At 46.3% G+C, this 20983-nt stretch overlaps 1 protein-coding gene across 3 annotated transcripts in view; it reads right to left on the bottom strand.

Annotated features, from left to right (window-relative positions):
- Window positions 1–20983, bottom strand: part of LOC109894989 (dysbindin domain-containing protein 1) — a 37494-nt gene that overhangs the window by 15206 nt on the left and 1305 nt on the right. The window contains exons 2-3 of one of the 3 annotated variants that reach the window (XM_031831030.1): window positions 16144–16299; window positions 1749–1886 (exon numbers count right to left, since the gene is read on the bottom strand). In XM_031831030.1, coding sequence (XP_031686890.1) covers window positions 1749–1886; window positions 16144–16299 — 294 coding nt within the window. Of the gene's footprint in view, window positions 1–1748; window positions 1887–15812; window positions 15895–16143; window positions 16300–20983 lie in introns of those variants that run through there. The other 2 variants (XM_031831031.1, XM_031831032.1) reach the window with 2 other exon arrangements.

Here is a 20983-nt window from a genome sequence, read left to right on the forward strand (position 1 = left end):
TCAGTTACCTTTGCTTTCTTGGGAACAGGAACAATGGTGGCCCTCTTGAAGCATGTGGGAACAGCAGACTGGGATAAGGATTGATTGAATATGTCCGTAAACACACCAGCCAGCTGGTTTGCGCATGCTCTGAGGACGTGGCTGGGGATGCCGTCTGGGGCTGCAGCCTTGTGAGGGTTAACACGTTTAAATGTGTTACTCACGTTGGCTGCAGTGAAGGAGAGCCAGCGGCCGTGTCAGTGGCACTGTATTGTCCTCAAAGCGAGCAAGAAGTTGTTTAGTTTGTCTGGTAGCAAGACATCGTGGTCCACAACGGGGCTGGTTTGCCTTTTGTAGTCCGTGATTGACTGTAGACCCTGCCACATACCTCTCGTGTCAGAGCTGTTGAATTGTGACTCTACTTTGTCTCTATACTGATTAGCTTGTTTGATTGCCTTGCAGAGGGAATAGCTACACTGTTTGTATTCGGTCATGTTTCCGGTCACCTTGCCCTGATTAAAAGCAGTGGTTCCCGCTTTCAGTTTTGCCAAATGCTGCCATCAATCCACGGTTTCTGGTTGGGGAATGTTTTAATAGACGCTCTGGGTACAACATCACTGATGCACATGCTAATAAACTCACTCACCAAATCAGCGTATTCATCAATGTTATTGTCCGACGCTATGCGGAACATATTCCAGTCCACGTGATCGAAGAAATCTTGAAGCGTGGAATCCGATTGGTCGCTTCCTGTTTTAGTTTCTGTCTATAGGCTGGGAGCAACAAAATGCAGTCGTGGTCAGATTTTCCCGAAAGGAGGGCGGGGGAGGGCTTTATACGCGTTGCGGAAGTTAGAATAACAATGATCCAGGGTTTTGCCAGCCCGGGTCGCGCATTCGATATGCTGATCAAATTTAGGGAGCCTTGTTTTCAGATTATCCTTGTTAAAATCCCCAACTACAATAAATGCTCCCTCAGGATATGTGGTTTCCAGTTTACATAAAGTCAAATGAAGTTCTTTCAGGGCCGTCGATGTGTCTGCTTGGGGGGGAGGGGGGGTTATACACGACTGTGATTATGATCAAAGAGAATACTCTTGGTAGATAATGCAGTCGGCATTTGATTGTAAGGAATTTTAGGTCAGGTGAAAAAAAGGACTTGAGTTCCTGTATGTTGTTATGATCACACCACGTCTCGTTAATCATAAGGCATACACCCCCGCCCTTCTTCTTACCAGAGAGATGTTTGTTTCTGTCGGCGCGATGCGTGAAGAACCCAGGTGGCTATCCCGAGTGAGCCATGTTTCAGTGAAACAAAGAATGTTACAATCTCTGATATCTCTCTGGAAGGCAACCCTTGCTCGGATTTTGTAATACTTTGTTGTCAGAGACTGGACATTGGCGAGTAGTATGCTCGGGAGCGGTGCACGATGTGCCCGTCTACGGAGCCTGACAAGAAGATCGCTCCGTCTGCCCCTTCTGCGGCTCCGTTGTTTTGGATCGCCGGCTGTGATCCGATCTATTGTCCTGGGTGGTGGACCAAACAGAGGCTCCGCTTCGGGAAAGTCGTATTCCTGGTCGTAATGTTGGTGAGTTGACGTTGCTCTTATATCCAATAGTTCCTCCCGACTGTATGTAATAAAACCTAAGATTTCCTCGGGTAACAATGTAAGAAATAACACATTAAAAAAACAAAATACTGCATAGTTTCCTAGGAACGCGAAGCGAGGCGGCCATCTGAGTATCTTGAGTATCTGAAAATGGTCTAACCTGCTGGGGACTCGTTGTGGTTCTCCTCATCAGAGTCAGCGAACACCTCAGCCAGCTCCTGGTCAGACATGTCGGTTAGCTCTGTCAGGTCCAGGAGGTCAAAGTGCACCTCCAGGGAGGACACACTGCTCAGAGGCTCTGCAGGGTCAGAGAGAGAGGAAATTAGTAAGGTCATAGTTATGGACTGATATGGAGCAGCTGGTGGGTTTTATGATAAACTCAATAATAACCCAGTAGATGTGTAGTATCTCACTACAACTCAATGCTGTCTACACAACTCACCCAGAACACCCCCTCCCCCACACACACATACACAACCCTCCACACCCTCCTGACCCTCCCTCTCATTCTCAGTACCCCTGGTATGGAAGTTATCTCTCATGTTGTTTTTATGCTCTGTGCCATACTGTAATATGGCACATATTACAGAGAGACAGCTTGGCTTTGTGTGCTGAACTGTCCTTTGGAAGAGATATGTGTCTCTGTGTCAGAATGATGCCATTCTTAACAGCCAATGTTTGACTGGAGCGTCAGGACAGGGGCCAGAGAAGCCAGAAATAGAGGGTATTAAAACAACATGGTTGGACTGTTCCTTCTCCTCACCCTCTGTCCTGAGTGTATGGCACCTGTTCTTGATTCCAAAAGTCCCCGATACCCCAGACCCTGCTCCAATGTCTATTGATACCCCAGACCCTGCTCCAATGTCTATTGATACCCCAGACCCTGCTCCAATGTCTATTGATACCCCAGACCCTGCTCCAATGTCTATTGATACCCCAGACCCTGCTCCAATGTCTATTGATACCCCAGACCCTGCTCCAATGTCTATTGATACCCCAGACCCTGCTCCAATGTCTATTGATACCCCAGACCCTGCTGCAATGTCTATTGATACCCCAGACCCTGCTCCAATGTCTATTGATACCCCAGACCCTGCTCCAATGTCTATTGATACCCCAGACCCTGCTCCAATGTCTATTGATACCCCAGACCCTGCTCCAATGTCTATTGATACCCCAGACCCTGCTCCAATGTCTATTGATACCCCAGACCCTGCTCCAATGTCTATTGATACCCCAGACCCTGCTCCAATGTCTATTGATACACCAGAGCGGCACAACTGTGCCGTTAACATGTACTGTTTTTATTCACGTTAAAATAAGAGCATGACAGTCCCAACATTCCACACTGGCAGCATTCATGCAGTATGGCAGTTAAATGTATATTTGCGTCACTCATGCTTTGCTAAGCATCTATGGAGTGTTACAGTCCCATGCTTGTCTGACACAATGCTTTGGGCTGGGTGGAGCTGGCATTCTTTAGTGATCATGGGTGAGGCATAACGGCTGACCGTGTGCTCTATGTGGTGTTAATAGTAAGGGACTATATGTACTTCATGTATGTGTGTGTGTGTTTATGTATGTGCTGTGGAGGCGTATCTCTGTGAACACTTTTCCAGTATTTTTGGCTTGTGAATGGATGTATATAGCTGTGTGTCTGAGTGTAGAGAGAGAGCGGGGGTGGATGGTTTTTAAGGATGCCTTTTCCCAGCTAATTTCTCTCTACCAGCCAGGCAGTATACTGCCACAGGGTGGATCACAGCCCTCTCCTCAACACTCCTTTGTTCCGCAGCTGCACAGCCCCATTCTCTCAATGTTCTCTCACTCTCCTGATAAATATAGCGCAGACATTGATTTAAGAAGATAAAAACCTTTAACCATATTATTATAAGTCAGAGAGAGTTGATAACCATGCGAAATCATAATCCTGGTGGTGGCTCTGCTGTATTTCACCCATTGTGAGGAGACATGGGCAGAGTTACACTGACGATTTGAGACAGAGAATTTCATTGGGTGCCAGAAGTTCCTAGACAATTGAATTCTACAATTGTCCTGACAATGGATTAAAACAAGCTCAAATAAATCATTCTCTGCTCCAACTCCTTTCCGCCTTGAATTTGGAAGTTCTTCCTGGTAAGCCCTTCTGTGGATTATAGTATTATTGTCACTGAATGATGGTTTGCCAACTCTGTATTAGAGGTCGACCGATTAATCGGAATGACTGATTAATTAGGGCCAATTTCAAGTTTTCATAACAATCGGAAATCGGTAATTTTGGGTGCCGATTTTTAAAAAATATGTTTTTTATACCTTTTATTTAACTAGGCAAGTCAGTTAAGAACACATTCTTATTTTCAACGACGGCCTAGGAACAGTGGGTTAACTGCCTCGTTCAGGGGCAGAACGACAGATTTTCACCGTGTCAGCTCGGGGATCCAATCTTGCAACCTTACAGTTAACTAGTCCAACGCAATAACGAATGCAGTAAGCCAAGGTAAGTTGCTAGCTAGCATTAAACTTATCTTATAAAAAACAATCAATCATAATCACTAGTTAACTACACATGGTTGATGATATTACTAGATATTATCTAGCGTGTCCTGCGTTGCATATAATCTGACTGAGTATACAAGCATACAAGTATCTAAGTATCTGCCTGAGCCGTGGTAGGCAGAAGCAGGCGCGTAATCATTCATTCAAACAGCACTTTCGTGCATTTTGCCAGCAGCTCTTCGTTGTGCGTTAAGCATTGCGCTGTTTATGACTTCAAGCCTATCAACTCCCGAGATGAGGCTGGTATAACCGAAGTGAAATGGCTAGCTAGTTTGCGCGCGCTAATAGCGTTTCAAACGTCACTCGCTCTGAGCCTTCTAGTAGTTGTTCCCCTTGCTCTGCATGGGTAACGCTGCTTCGATGGTGGCTGTTGTCGTTGTGTTGCTGGTTCGAGCCCAGGGAGGAGCGATGAGAGGGACGGAAGCTATACTGTTACACTGGCAATACCAAAGTGCCTATAAGAACATCTAATCGTCAAAGGTTAATGAAATACAAAAATTGCTATAGAGGCAAATAGTCCTATAATTCCTATAATAACTACAACCTAAAACTTCTTACCTGGGAATATTGAAGACTCATGTTAAACGGAACCACCAGCTTTCATATGTTCTCATGTTCTGAGCAAGGAACTGAATCGTTAGCTTTCTTACATAGCACATATTGCACTTTTACTTTCTTCTCCAACACTTTGTTTTTGCATTATTTAAACCAAATTGAACATGTTTCATTATTTACTTGAGGCTAAATTGATTTTATTGATGTATTAAGTTCAAATAAGTGTTCATTCAGTATTGTTGTTATTGTCATTATTACAAATAAAAAAAATCGGCCAATTAATCGGTATTGGCTTTATTGGTCCTCCAATAATCGGTATCGGTATCGGCGTTGAAAAATCATAATCGGTCAACCTCTACTCTGTATACCTTTGGCTCTTACAGTGAGTGGTGACCTTGCTTTGCCTGGGATACCTTGCTACTCACAATAACACACGTCTACAACAAGAGACATTTTGTACAGTACTTGCTGAAAGTACAATATAAAATCCACACACAATCTCTATTGTCTTGTTCCTCTGTACCAGACCTGTCCACAGACAGTATAAATACGGATTACATCTGCCTGTGTGTTCCAGACACTAGCTCCCATGAGAGGAGATGTGAGGGGACAAGTGGAACGAGAGAGGAAAGGAGAAGGAGTGGGACACAGTAAAGATGAGAGGAACGCCAGTGAGGAGAGAGTTGAGAGGAGAGGAAGGTAAAGATATTGTGGGTTATTCCGCTGTTGTTTGAAGTCTTCTAATGAGACAACTGCAGCCGTAGAGGATCAGAGACAGAGAAGCAGACACTCCTGTCTCACCTTCGCTTAATGAGCCACTCATTTAACCACGTGGGATGCTCAGGCTGCCCCTTTGCACTACTCCTCCCTCACTGGATGGGAGGAAGTTGCCACTAGACACTGATCTGTGAAGGCCAGGATTTGGGGAGGTTAAGCTGATCCTCGATCTTTGGTTAAGGGCAACTTCTACCTCCCTAGGGCGTTGGGCTAGCCTGCTGTACAGATCTCTGTACAAATGGGGAGACTGTGGGTCAGTCAGTGTGTATCTGAGGGGTTAACTGAACTCCACAGCATCAGCTGAACCATATGCAGTGATAAAGGCCTGATTAGCATTATGGGATGTCAAGAGCTCTGTCTCCATGGTGTGCTAGTTGTTTCCTCCCTTAGAGCAAATCTCTACAGGCCTGCTTGGTTCACTTAGCTAATCTAAATTTGAATGATTCACCGGCTGTTTGTTCCACCTGGTTTCCTGTAGGATGTAGACTGTGGTGTGAGGGTATGACAGAGGCTCGCCTCGTAGGAGGCTGTTGCTGATGTCGTGTCTTTGGCTATGCCGGATTAAGTGATATGACATGCTATTCTATAAAATCATTTATCCGTAATTAATATTACCTGATTGAGCTATTCATGTAAATGTAATTAACTAGAGAGACGGGCACCACAAAATAATATTTATAGAGCTGTTATCTTCCGAATAAACTCTTAAAGACCTAGTAATATTTTACATTAATAGCAGTCAATATTAATTGTCATCTTAATTCAGTCTCATCTGAAAGTTGTACATTCTTGGTTATCTGCACTAAACCTGGCTCACAGGTTGAGTCAGCAATACAAAATTGGGTTTAATTATTTATTTACTAAATACCGAACTAATCACACAGAGTTACACATACACATAATTAAATCATAACTTGATTACAAATTACGTCATAAAGGAAAACGTCCCTAGCGGGCGGAACAGATATGACAGCTTGTTACACAAAAGAAAAGGTGCTGGGTTTGAGTGAAAGAGCGGGAAGACTGAGGAACAAAGGGAAGAAGCTGTGCTATCGTAAATACAGTATCTTATGCATTTTCAATTACCGACCATTTGGAAAAGGAAAATGCAATAAATATTTACTCTGAGCTGCGTTTCGGTAGGTTGGTGGTAGATGGAAAGCCGTGTTGCCCAACCGAGTCCTTTGAAGAATGTCTCTGGTTGTCAATTGGATACGTTGTAGTAATGTCGTTGGGTGATAGACGGGATACTCTGTCTGTTCCTTCCTAACCCTCATTTGCATCTGCTGTTGGTACCACAATGGCTAGGAGGTATCACTTCTGTAGTGAATAAGAGTTCAAAGTTCATACCATTCGCAACCAAAGCTCACGCTGATGTTGGCTTCGTTCTGTAGTTATTATCTGAACCATTCTGACATAGGACCTTCGTCCTCACATCCTCGGAACAGGAGGTTATATTGTCGTCAAGGCTTTATATAGGAAGGGAGAGGAGGGCGTGTTTGAAAAGTTTTATAGCCCATGTCCCTTCACAGGGGCGGGCCACTGATTGAGCAGAGCCCTAGCTTTTGAAAACCCAAATCTCACATTTTAGAAGCTAAAATCACATTTTTTCCCATCAAGAATAATTTCATATTCAAACATTTAAATTGAACAACAATTCCATGTGAATCCGATAACTCGGATGTGTAGACTTTCCACTGTAGAGTTTATGTCATCTTATCATTGATGAGAATGTCTCAGATGACAACCGAACTGACATCATATTCATTAAGTACCACTGCATGTATTCCGTTGGTCGGATTACCAGAATATAGTTAATTTCCCCCCACCTTCTGATGTTCCCAGAATCTCTATGTTAACCAAGGGTTTTGAAAATGTAACATCAGTAGGGTAGAGAGAGGAAAAAGGGGGGAAGAGGTATTTATGACTGTCATAAACCTACCCCTCAGGCCAACGTCATGACACTGATTACTGCTGAAGTGTGGTGGTTACTCAGGTGCTTACATCCAGGTGAGTGCTACACTTTTTGGTGGTGGATCTGTTCCAGCCTACCTACAGAGGAGGAGTAGCTGTGAACTTCAGAGACAGATGCTGCCTGATGAAGCGCTCCATGAACTGCCAGCTCCCTGAATTATTTTTTATATTCTTTTTAAACAAGATTGTTTGAAAAGCTCTATATAAAACAAATATATTATTATTAATCAACCCTATCCATTCACCATTCTTCAGATGCACTGCACCAAAAAAAAGCCCATCTCTGTAAACAATCTTTAGTATTTAGCTGGTTGTAACGTGCATTAATGTAGCAATATTTACCAGCGTGGATGACATTGGCTTATAAGGTCAATTAGATATAATGGTGTGAAATGGTTTGACTAGCCTAGCGCAAACACAGTACACAGGGAATTGAATTGGACACGACCGTAATGCAGTTGTTTTTACAATCGCTAGGACCGATTTCTCAATACTTAAGTCACTTTTTCAAAGCTCTTCACACAGTTCTTCAAACCAACTTTTAGCTTGGCACATCAGTTGCAAAATGCACTAAAACTACCAAAACACTTCATACATGTCTCAAATCAACTGATTCTTCCATAACACTAGCAAAAGTTGTCACCCCCCTCGTCACCTCGACGAGTCTCCCCCTGGTGGCTGACCTGCTGTATGCCACCTTAGCTCCCTTAGCTCTGTCGGGGAGGGGACGGTCATCAGTGCAACGTCTGTCTCCCTTCTCGATAGAGCATCCGCGTTTCAATGCTTCGCCCCTGACCTGTGCACAACAGAAAAAGAGAAGCATTGAAGGGACAAGAACCACCTGGTGACCCGATCGTTTGTGTCCTTTCCCCTGGCCATCCAGACCAGGGGAGCATGGTCCGAGACCAGGGTGAAGTGGGTACCTAGCAGGTAATACTTGAGAGTGTCTAGCGCCCAGTTCACCGCTAGACACTCTTTCACCACAATAGAGTATTTATTTTCCCTAGGCATCAGCTTTCGGCTGATGTACATGATGGGATGCTCCTCCCCATTGTGTATCTGGGACAGAATGGCCCCTAGTCCAGTATCACATGCGTCTGTCTGCACCATCATCTGCACCTGGAAACCGGGCGTTACGAGAATCGGATGGTAGAACAGCGCTTGTTGAACGCAGCTTCTGTCTCCTCCGTCCATTTCACTGTTTTCGGGAGGCGGGCCCTGGTTAGATCGGTGAGGGGGGAAGCTATAGCTGCAAAGTTGGGGATAAACTGGCTATAGAATCCTGCAAGTCCCAGGAAGGACTTGACCTGTGTCTTGGTGCGTGGAAGGGGCCATTCACGCACTGCGTAAACCTTCCTCTCCTGGGGCTTGACGTTCCCCCGTCCGATCAAATACCCCAGGTACTCCACTTCCTCGAACACTAGCATGCATTTCTTGGGGTTTGCAGTCAACCCGGCTTGTCTGAGTGCGTCCAGCACCGCCTGGAGAAGCGTCAGGTGCTCTTCCCATCCTTGGCTGTGGATGATTATATCATCCGGATATGCCGCTGCGTACTGCTGGTGGGGTCGAAGCACTCAACTAGCAAAGGTTGTCACCCCCCTCGTCACCTCGACGAGTCTCCCCCTGGTGGCTGACCTGCTGTATGCCACCTTAGCTCCCTTAGCTCTGTCGGGGAGGGGACGGTCATCAGTGCAACGTCCGAGTTATCGGATTCACATGGAGCCATTGGAAGGTGGGCGGGGCTCCGTGGAGACCGAACAGGAGCACCCGGTACTGATACAACCCGTCTGGTGTCAAAACGCCGTCTTCTCCCAGGTGGAGGCTGCCAACGGTACCCGCCAATAACCTTTAGTCAGGTAAAGGGGGCTGATGTACCGGGCTTTTCCCAATCGTTCGATGAGCTCGTCCACCCTCAGCATGGAATATGCGTTGAACAAGCTGATGTCGTTCACCCCCCGGAAATCGTTACAGAAGCAGAGGCTACCGTCCGGTTTGGCAACCAACACGATGGGGCTGCACCATGCACTGTGGGACTCTTCCACGACCCCTATCCTCAGCATAGCCTCCACTTCCTGTTTCATGCCCTCCCTTCCGGCATCCGGAATCCGACATGGCCTCTTTCATACTGTTTCCCCGGGCTGGGAACGGATGTGGTATTCAATGAGGGTCGTGCGGCCCGGCTTCTCGGAGAAAACCGCCGTGTTCCGATCGACGAGCTCCCTGAGCACATGCTTCTGTGCCGGGTCGAGGTCCTCATTGCGCGGGACCTCCACTGGTACCATTGGCGTCCTGGGTCCCGACCATAACACGGCCAAGGCTGTCCTCTCGTGCCACTTCTTCAACAGGTTCACGTGGTAAATCTGTTGGGGTTTCCATCTCCCCGGATTCCGTATGCGGTAATTGACAGGTCCCAGCTTCTCGATCACCTCATATGGTCCGTGCCATGTTGCCAAGGAACTTACTTTCGGCCGTGGGGATCAAGACCAACACCCTGTCTCCCACCTGGAATTCTCGGGGCTGGGCTCCCCGGTTGTAGACCTGGGTTTGGGCGCGTTGGGCCTTCTCCATATGTTCCCTCACGACTGGCCATATGGCTGTCATCCGCTCCCGCATCATCTCCACGTGCTCTACCACACTGCGTAAGGGTGGTCGGTTGGGCTTCCCACACATCCTTGGCGAGGTCCAGTAGGCCGCTTGGCCTCCTCCCATAGAGGAGTTTGAACGGGGAAACCCCAGTTAAGGATTGGGGTACTTCTCGGATTGAGAACATTAGGTGGGGTAGTAGCTGGTCCAAGTTCTTCCCATCTTGCTCGATGATCTTCCGCAGCATCTGTTTGAGCGTTTTATTAAAGCGCTCGACGAGCACATCCGTCTGCGGGTGAAAAACGTACTATGTCCATGGCGATGCGTTCAAAGGGCACCCCGATTATTGGCAGGTGGACCAGAAGGTTTCGGAAGTGTGCTTTCGGGACAGTGAGTTGACACTCCAGGCAGCTGCGACAGTAGTCTTCCACTTCCCGGGCCAGTGGAACCAGGCGGCGATCCGTTCCCGGGTCATCTCCATTCTCAGGTGTGCCCCAACAGGTGGGTGTGGGCCAGCTGAAGAACGGTTCCTACATACCGCCGGGGCAACAATACCGCTCGAAGTTCCCCCTGTTGGCGCGACACTTGATACAAAAGGTTATTTTTAATTTGGAAATGGGGGTATTGCCAGTCACTTACCCCCGGAAGTAGCTGTCCATCCACCGCTATCACCTGGGTGGTGGCAGCTTTCAAATTTGGATCCTCCCAATGGGCTGTCCCAAATTGTCCCCTCAGTTGGCCCCCCACGGGGGTCTCGACTGGCCCCATGAAATCGAGTAGGGGGAGGCTGGGCTCCTCTTCCAGTGGTTCCCCAGGGGGTTCGAGTTCCGGCTCCCCCTCCGACTCCGGACCCGTAGAGTCAGGTTGGTTAACCAGCGGCTTCCGGGCCACACAGGCGATGGGTCGTCCCCACTCTCTTCTTCGGCCGGCTCGTACTTTCTTCCTCAACTCATGCCCCCATGGGGCCACGAACAGCGGACAATCCCATCCCACTAGGAGAGGTACCAGCATCTCTGGTACTGCACCCACCATCATCTGACAGCTCCCTTGTGGCGTCACGATGTTGGTCCATACGGTGGGATACCGTTTTGTGTCACCGTGAACACAGGAAATGCACATCTCCCTACACCGTTCGGTCTCCTGGTTCAGCATGCTCGTTGTTACGAGCGTAACCGTGGTTACGGAGTCTAATAGCGCTTCCGTGTCACGTCTGTCAACCTTCACCGGGACCATGGGTGCAGTTGACTCGTGGTGTGCCCAACAGGAGGTGACATAGTTCACGGCATGACCCACCTCGCCTCCGGGGCTAGCTGATGGCATCGACTCCTCTCGAGCCGGGCAATTCCAGTGCCCCTGGGCCCCTGGGCGCCACACTCAAAACACCTCCTTTGGTCTCCCTCTACCTTGGGTCGCCGGTGTCGGGTCGGCCCTACCCCTGCCGTCTCTCCATGGTTTTGCGGTCCTTTGGCCCTGCCGACTGTCGGTTCGGGGTACACTGCGGTGGGGCTGTCCTTCCGTCCCTTTGGACGGGTCGCCGACTCGTCCCAGGCTAAAATGCAGTGACATTCTAGGTTCTTTATTTCTTTGTTTTTGGCCGAGTGTGGTTCCCAATCAGAGGCAGCTGTCTATCGTTGTCTCTGATTGGGAATCAAACTTAGGCAGCCTTTTTCCCACCTGTGTTTTGTGGCTAGGTAGTTTCTGTTTAGTGTTTGCACTTGACAGAACTGTTTCGGTTTTTAACTTTGTTACTTTGTTCGAGTGTTTTTTGAGAAATGAAATATCATGAACACTTACCACGCTGAGCTTTGGTCCGATCCTCATTCTGACTAGAGCCGTTACACTGAGTGAGAAAATAATTCATGAAATTTGAAAGATGTAGTCATTGAATGCATTTTGTGCCAAAGCAATGAAAAACGATCCAAAGTTTAGCCCACATAGACTGCTGTTGTGCTCACTGTGTGAAGAGTTTTGAAAAAGTGACCTAAGTATTGAGAAATGGGTCCTAGCGATTGTAAATAACTGTAAGTAGAGCCATTAAATCTGTGCAGGCCAGGCTCTTCAACTACCTCACCAGATATATATGCTGGTATGATCACCCATGTTACGACTCCAATAAAAGGCATTACCGAAGCCTGTCAGGCGTAACAGCATGACATTAGCCACGCTCAGGCTCTGGGGCTGAGATAACACAAGGTTAAAGGGTCATGATAGCCATAGTATCGGACCTGAAAGAAGTAACACCTGCCCCATATTGGTTTTGATGGGGGGAATGAAAGAGCCTGCGTCCACAGCTGTCAGCAGTCTCACACAGCAGCAGAGCAGCTCTGATTGTGAATGAAGCCCTGGTATGTGGTATGGTTTTGGCTATATTCTAGCCATTAGACTAGACCATGAGCAAGCTGGATAATGAAATGTGCCCATGCATATTTGAATAAATCTACAAAATCTATTATATGGAGGGTGCTGTCCTATTCCAATACCTCCATACTATATTCTACTTCATCAGTCCTCTAAGCCGACACACCCTCAGGGCATGCGTAAGGTGCAACCCCTCCCTGACAAAATTATTTGGGTTTAAGAATGTAATGAGGGATGGAGGGAAAGTGTGAATATGGAAGAGGAATGTAGGGTACAATGTGTGTGTGCGTGTGTGCGTGCGTGCGCGTGCGGGAGGGAGGGCCTAAGATCAAACTGTGAGAATAGCTTCTACTCGATGAGTTCTCCCGAGAGGCCCGGGAATAGGCTTGCCCACGGCTGTCTGTCTCTTTGAATCTCCCAGCAAGAGAAGGAGAGAGGAAGGGAGAGAAAGAGAGAGAGGAGGGATGGATGGAAGAGTTGTAGTTAAAATGAGTTAGGAGAGAGAGGGAGGGAGGAGAGATGAAGACAGAAAGGGGTTATAAAGAAATTCCACCTCCGCTATATCTCTCTCTCTTTTTTTCTCTCTCTAAACTAGTTACAGTCATCCCAGTCCCCTTTGTTAATTTCTTTCCTCTACCCCTCCTCTACTCTCCTCTAACCCCTCCTATAACCCTCCTCTTCTGTCTACACCCACCCCCACTTCTCCTTGAATAATTGATCAGTAACACATTTTTCCTCCCAGCAAGGTTGGTGAGAGAGATGGAGAGAAGCGGTTGTTGCTCTCTCTCAACCCATTAAGTGTCTCTCTGGCAGCCCATTGGCGGGACTCTACCCATAGTACATTCACATTGAGAAGGAAAGGTGACATTCATACATTAGACTTGTATGGCAGCTGTTGAATGGATACTAAGCAGTAGCCCACTTGTGAAAACACACACAAACCAACCAACCACTTGTCCTTGTTGTCCTGACCCTTCCTGCTGTTTTTGGCTGACGGTTACAAATTGAATATTAGAAAAAATAAAGAGGACTTAGAAATGACTTTGGCTATTTCTTTGACTTTTGGCCCCTTGTTAAATGCAGCCTCCTTGTTATTGTTCTTTCCCTTCTTCTCTTGTCTCTGCCTTCTCTTACTGCCCTTCACTCTCTGTTCTCTCTGTGGTTGTACCCAGGGATCTCTCTGTCTCTGTCTCTGTCTCTCCTCTCTGCCAGGATGTACTGTATATTGAAAATGTAATAGAATGTAAGATAAGGGGAGAGGGAAGAGTATACATGTAATGGAAAAGAAGAATGGACAAACTCAATTGGAAAGAAAAATTGAGAGAGGGTGAGAGATAAGAAAGAGTTTGGGAAAACAAATCTGGGAAGAGAAAGATGAGGGAGAGGAGGGGTAATCTGCCTTAGTGAAGACTGAGATAATTGCCTGGTATGCTGGGCTGTCAATAGCAGTAGTCTGGCTGAGGGGAGCGGCGGAGAGACTGGGGGCTCCATCAAACAGTAGAATGCCTCTGTATCTGACCCCCCCAGATCCCCCAGGCCCCCCAGCCACCCCATGGCTCACTGATCATTAGCCTAGCCAGAGCAGCCTATAATGAGGATCGAGGGGGGTGGCGGGGTAAGCTAGAAAGACAGTTGCAAGGGTCTCCCCCTTTAGCAAAATGATGAGCACAGTATAGATCAGCCAGTCTCAACAAACAGCCTATAATGAGGCTATAATGATTCCCAAACACTCTCATACACTCAGGCTTTAACAGGGGCGTCCACTGTGCCTCAGTAGGATTGGTTATAGTGCACAGTGTGATGCTTGGCTCAGAGCCAGTAAACTGGACTTGACCTTATCTAGAGGTAACAAAGTCATTGGGTCCAGCCAAACTCAGCAAGAGGGCTATTAACAACTTTATCCAATTGTTATTCGCTCCCCACAATACATAAACTGTTGTAGAAAATAAATGTACTAGTTTTATGATGTAACTCAAGGGTTTCCCTCTCTGTCTGTAGGGTAACTGTGCCCCAGGTGTCTCTTTAAGGCAGAAGGACACAGATACTGGGCTGTAGTGGCTGTCTCCCTAAATGGGTGTTTAGTCGTTGGGTAGATAAAGACTTCCTTGTGAGGCCTGTGTCTGTCTGTGTGTCTGTGTCTGTGTGTGTCTGTGGCCTCTGGCTCAGCCCTGGGCATGGTATAGATAGACACAGTGACACATGGCTCCCTCTGTGGGGGGACAGACACACAATGATGCATTTTAGCTGGGGGATTGGAAGTGTGGATGGGTAGAGGACAAGGTGGAAGTCGGGTTACTGGAACTGGGAAGATGGGTGCAATATATCTCAATTTAACCCCAGAGGAAGTGATGAACTGACCACAGTGTACACTTGTGCCACAACGCCAAACTAAAAAAATGACCCACCTCTTACACACACAAAAAAATGAAGGTTTCTCAAGGGTTCTTTTGGAAGGGGGGATGGTTCTATATGGAACCATCCTGACCCAAAGAACCCTTTGAGCCCTTCAATGGTTCTTTGCAGCTCAATTTTAGTTTACTTTAGTGATAATTAAAATGTACGGGCGGCAGCTCGTTCAAATATTTTGGGGCGTGGTTAATTCACAGCTTTTTTTGTGCAACCGTGAGTGAGGGTGTAATTCCAGTTGTTCTAAACTGTTGTGTTTCACTATTAAATATTATATATGACTAATACAGTGATGTTGTCTTGTGAAAGATTCACATATGGCCTTGTGTCAATTCAGAATGATTGACTAAGTCAGTAGTTATCAATAATCTCCTCAGGGACCCACAGCCATTCCAGAGCTGGCACACCTGATTTAACTTGTTGATAAAACAAAATAATAACTGCAATGGAATTTTAACAATATAATATGGCTAGTAAACCAGAATATAAACCACGCTACGGTTCTACAAAGAACCTTAAGATTGAGAATGGTCCTTTTTTGTTGCTACTGTATATAGAATATTTTTGAATGGTTCTATATGAAACCTTAGGAAAGGGTTCTTTATAGCACCATGCAGGTTCCATTTAGAACCTTATGAGCATGGTTCTTTATAGGACCTTTAAAAAAAGGGTTCCGCTATGGTTACAACCCTTGGTTGGTTCTATAAATAACTTTCTCAATCTAAATCTCAATCTAAAATGTTGCCTTACTAGCCATATTATATAGTTAAAATTCCTTCCAAAATGCCATCCAACTACCATCCTTTAGCCATCCCCTAATTACTATCCTCCCCATCCTCCCCCATTCCTTTTTTCTATCCATCTAATCCACCCTCCATCCATCTATCCACCACTCCTCCATCGCTCCCCTTACCCCGGTACTCACGTCTCTTCTCTGTGACGTGCAGCAGGCCAGTGGTGTGTCCTGGGAGCCCTCCCTCCATCCATCCATCCACCACTCCTCCATCGCTCCCCTTACCCCGGTACTCACGTCTCCTCTCGGTGACGTGCAGCAGGCCAGTGGTGTGTCCTGGGAGCCCTCCCTCCCTCCATCCATCCATCCATCCACCACTCCTCCATCGCTCCCCTTACCCCGGTACTCACGTCTCCTTTCTGTGACGTGCAGCAGGCCAGTGGTGTGTCCTGGGAGCCCTCCCTCCCTCCATCCATCCATCCACCACTCCTCCATCGCTCCCCTTACCCCGGTACTCACGTCTCCTCTCGGTGACGTGCAGCAGGCCAGTGGTGTGTCCTGGGAGCCCTCCCTCCCTCCATCCATCCATCCACCACTCCTCCATCGCTCCCCTTACCCCGGTACTCACGTCTCCTCTCGGTGACGTGCAGCAGACCAGCGGTGTGTCCTGGGAGCCCTCCCTCCTCTTCCCCCACTGGGTGATGGTACAACTCCTTGGAAAGGTCCCCTGAGCTGGAGGGCTTCAGCAACTTCTGGATGTCTTTATTGGGCTCTGTGGTGGTAAACACACACACATACACACACATGTAAGTACACACGTACGCACACACACAGGAAAAGAGGGAGAGAGCAAATGAGACAGGTAAGAGTGAGTGATCGTTGTCACTGTCTAGCCCTTCCTGCATCCATGATCTCCTTTTATTCATGTTTGTCAGATGTGTTTTGTGATGCATTTATGCTGTGTGCTGGTAATCATATTTAGCCACTGTGCGTCTCGCCTCAGGAAGCAGTGAGTGACTAGCAGGCTATTCTGGGTGACCATGCCCATCCATCTTCTCCTGAGGATGTCTTGTGTGACATTTGTTTACAGACCCACCCTGCTATGCACAATGCTGTATAACACAGACACACACACTTGCACACACACATGCATACATGCATAAATACATGAATATACACACACACACACACACACACACACACACACACACACACACACACACACACACACACACACACACACACACACACACACACACACAGTCTAAATAAACACTGCATAAAATACCAGTATTGCCATTTGGGTTGCAACAGAAAGCGTATAGTCCACCAATCTAGAATCTCAAAATGTGTTGAAAAATCAATAATTATTACGTTTTCTGCAATGGAACCCCACAGTGTACGTTTCAAAGTGGAAAATTCTGTTTTTATAGCATTTCAATTGTCAGATGAGAAAGAGTTTGTCTTACTTCTATTTTCAGATATCTTGTTGCTCCTGTCTTTCTACAGAGCCTGTTTCACTGTCCTGTGCTGTGCTTTGCTCACAGGGAAAAGACAATGTGTGTTGTTATGTAAAAGGTTGTCTAGTGACAGTAGCTCTACTGTTTCAGTTTCACTACCTCCGTTTCAATGAACCACCGCCTCAGAGCCTCCCTATACTCACTTACATGTTTTATTTAAAGAGCTAAAACTCTGAAACTCTCATTTCATCCACTTCACTAAACCTTTTTACTGTGGTTCTCTATCCCTTTATTTCCCCTCTCATTTCAGAGTTTAGGTTTTTCTCCCTTTGTACTACAATTACCACAGGGCTGTCATTCTGTGTAGCTTTTCAAAGAGGATAAGGGATGAAATGTTCATATTACTCTTCTACCAGGCTCACACAGTTAGATGATCCACTTTTTATTGAATAACTCCCCCACATCTAGTGTAATATTTAGTGTGATAGGAGGGGTTGAACAGAAGGTTAACCACAAGTACTGATGATAATCTACAGTAGCATTAATCCCCAGGTAATTACATCACCTACTGTATCCACATTAACCCCTGAATAACTCTGTTCCTTTTCCTTAACACTGCATGCGGTGGGCTTTACCATAGACAGGTTTACACATGCACTGTGCGTGTGTGTGTGTGTGTGTGTGTGTGTGTGTGTGTGTGTGTGTGTGTGTGTGTGTGTGTGTGTGTGTGTGAATGTATGAAGTTGTGTGTAAAGGTAGTTTAGATCTCCTCCAGTGTGTGTGAGTCACGTACAGACAGTGATGGAAATAGACTTATGTGGACGTGCTTGTGTACTAGGCTGAGGTGGACATTCAATTAGGTTTAAATTGAAAACGGCTGTCTCATCTGATGTTCTGAGACAACACATTCCTTGGAGGAAGACTACATTCCACCAGGCTCTGAGTCATGGAATATTATCCAGGGAGCTGAGGTGTATCTTAGAAGACTCACAAACCAACATACAGCCACATACAGATACCTCTAGTCTCTCTCACACATGCCTATATACACCTGAACATTCAGTACACTCACATGCACAGTAATCTACAGCGCACACTCAGCGCACAATCTCAGGTGGTGTCCTGTACTAACTCTAGTCCATCCAAAAGGCTTCTTAACAGCTTCTACTGCCAAGCCATAAGACTCCTGAACAGCTAATCAAATGGCTATTTGCATTGTCCCCCCCCCTTTTACGCTGCTTCTACTCTCTGTTTATAATCTATGCATAGTCACATAGTCACATTGACTCTGTACCAGTACCCCCTGTACTGTTATTTTACTGCTGCTCTTTAATTACTTGTTATTTGTTATTTGTTGTCTTTTTTCAAATCAATTTTTTACATAATAACATCTATTTTTCTTAAAACTGCATTGTTCATTAAGGGCTTGTAAGTAAGCATTGCAAGGTCTACACCTATTATATTCGGCACATGTGACGAATAAAATGTGATTTGATTTGATCTCCAGATTCCTCTGAGTCATGCGGCACATTGCTACCTCACTGACTCTGCAGCAACAAGCGTTAGCACAGAACACAGCAGACAGGGAGGAGAGAGGGATGGAGATAGGTGAGAGGGAGAGCTGAATGAAGGTGTGGGTGAAAAGAGGAAAGAGATGGCTGAGAGGGAGAGCGGAATGAAGGTGTGGGTGAAAAGAGGAAAGAGATAGGTGAGAAAGAAGAGAGGGAGAGCGGGATGAAGGTGTGGGTGAAAAGAGGAAAGAGATAGGTGAGAAAGAAGAGAGGGAGAGCGGGATGAAGGTGTGGGTGAAAAGAGGAAAGAGATGAGGGAGAGCGGGATGAAGGTGTGGGTGAAAAGAGGAAAGAGATGAGGGAGAGCGGGATGAAGGTGTGGGTGAAAAGAGGAAAGAGATAGGTGAGAAAGTAGCAGCAGGAGCGTTCTAGAGGTTAACATCCTAACTCCCTGCTGGGCTGCCCTCCCCAAGCCTCTGTTGGACATGATCATCATGTTGTCCCTCAGACTGCACAATCACTGTGGAAACATCCACGTCCTTAGGAATGGAGAAGAGCATCTTTGGCACAGATTGTGTGTGTGTGTGTGTGTGTGTGTGTCACACAGAGAAGGGTGTGGCATTTCAAAGGGTTGGCAAAGCAAGTCACAGACTAAACATGATGGATTCCCATTTCACCCTGGATACAAGGCTTGCTGTTGGCTATCGATTTATTTTTGCAGCGAGGGTCCAAACCAGCTGAGAGAATACAGCTCCACTTTCCCTTCTCTATAATGAGGTGGTGATACTATTTACCGTTTGCTGCTTCATTTCCCATGTATGTTACCCCCCTCTGTCTGTCAATCTGCCTCATAGTCACACAATTAATGTTTACACCACTGGAGGCTGCTGAGGGGAGGATGGCTCACAATAATGGCTGGAACGTAGTGAATGGAATGGCAACAAACACATGGAAACCATATGTTTGATGTATTTGATACCATTCCACTCCAGCTATTACCACGGGCCCATCCTCCCCAGTTAAGGTGCCAGCAACCTCCTGTGGTTTACACCTTAAATCAATTGCCAATCATGTTTTACATGCATAGACACACACAGAGTATTCAATCAAAGTGTACTAGGGATTTTTCAAGGTGAATAAAAAATAAGAGCAGTCACAGATGACATTAATCAAAATCAATCTGGTTTAATACAACTCTTCCAGAACAGAAGCAGATAACATATTCTAATCTCACAGCACCAATGTTCCGTAAACACCCACTGAGAGGCTTGTAGGAAGTCACAAAATCAGCTGCTACAGAATTACATAGTGTCACAGAATACAATAACAGTCAGTGTCCTCTGTCCGTGTACCTCCAGTCTGACGTCAATCACTATCAACAGATATGAGAAAAATCTATAATATTCAGTGTCAGGTCTAGTGACCATCAAACCATACACAAATGAGTGTCTGAATTAGAACACTGGGAATCTTATGTGTTGGCCTGCATAAACATCTTACATATTCCCATTACACAACGGCACATCACAGTATGAAAGGCTCATCACAGTATGTAATGCCTTGCTTCCATTATTTTGTTAGCCACCAAGTATTACTGTACATGGCACATGTCAATGTTGATACTGTAAATATGTGTACTGTAAAGAATGCTCTAGAATGAGATGGATCTGCTAGGTAGTGCAGTGATAGTGACATATGAGGAGACTCATTGACTAAACCAGCTACTGTACCAATGTGGCTCTGGGGACTGAGGTTGTATGTGTCTTTATCCTCAGTGGGTCAGACATACATCCTAGATGAATGAGTGTCAGTCCTACATGGTCTAGGGTAAATGTGTCAATGAGTCAGGTAGCTAGCCTAGCCACCTAAAGTGCCCCCAAGCAGAGACACTTTTCAAAAGAGAGGATTGCTAATCTGTTTCTCAATGCTCTGGAATGGCTTATTGTACAATCCTACTGAACATATGAAAGTAATAAACTTAACCTAGCCATCTGCAGAGATCTCTGATATAACCAAGCCATATCAAATGAGTAATTGGATGTGGTCTTATTCACTAGGACAGTCTCTAATAGGCCATTCAACACGATGAATGAGCTGACACTACCTCATGCTCCTCTTGACCCAGTGTGCCCTACTGTAAATGCCTACTGACTGAGCACTCAGTGAGTGTGTGTCATGAGCAGACCATCCGTACACAGTGTGTTTAATGGAACATGGTGAACACACCACCAGCCAACAGTGAAAGGACTGGAGTGTGCTGTTTGAAAGGCTGCTCTTTCAGGTTTTGGCTCACACTGCTCCTAGCAATCACGCAGGAAATCCTCTGAATCAGGTTCACGCGCACACACAGTGATTGCATTCACCACAATAGTTTAATCAAACTCAACATATCGGTTCAAATCAAATCAATCTTCTTTCAACAGTAAAGGCAACAGGAAGTAAGTCTCTCCACACCCTTCTCCCACCACACTGTTATTTCTCTCAT

This window comes from Oncorhynchus kisutch, linkage group LG8, assembly GCF_002021735.2.
Source record: "Oncorhynchus kisutch isolate 150728-3 linkage group LG8, Okis_V2, whole genome shotgun sequence".
NCBI lineage: Eukaryota > Metazoa > Chordata > Actinopteri > Salmoniformes > Salmonidae > Oncorhynchus > Oncorhynchus kisutch.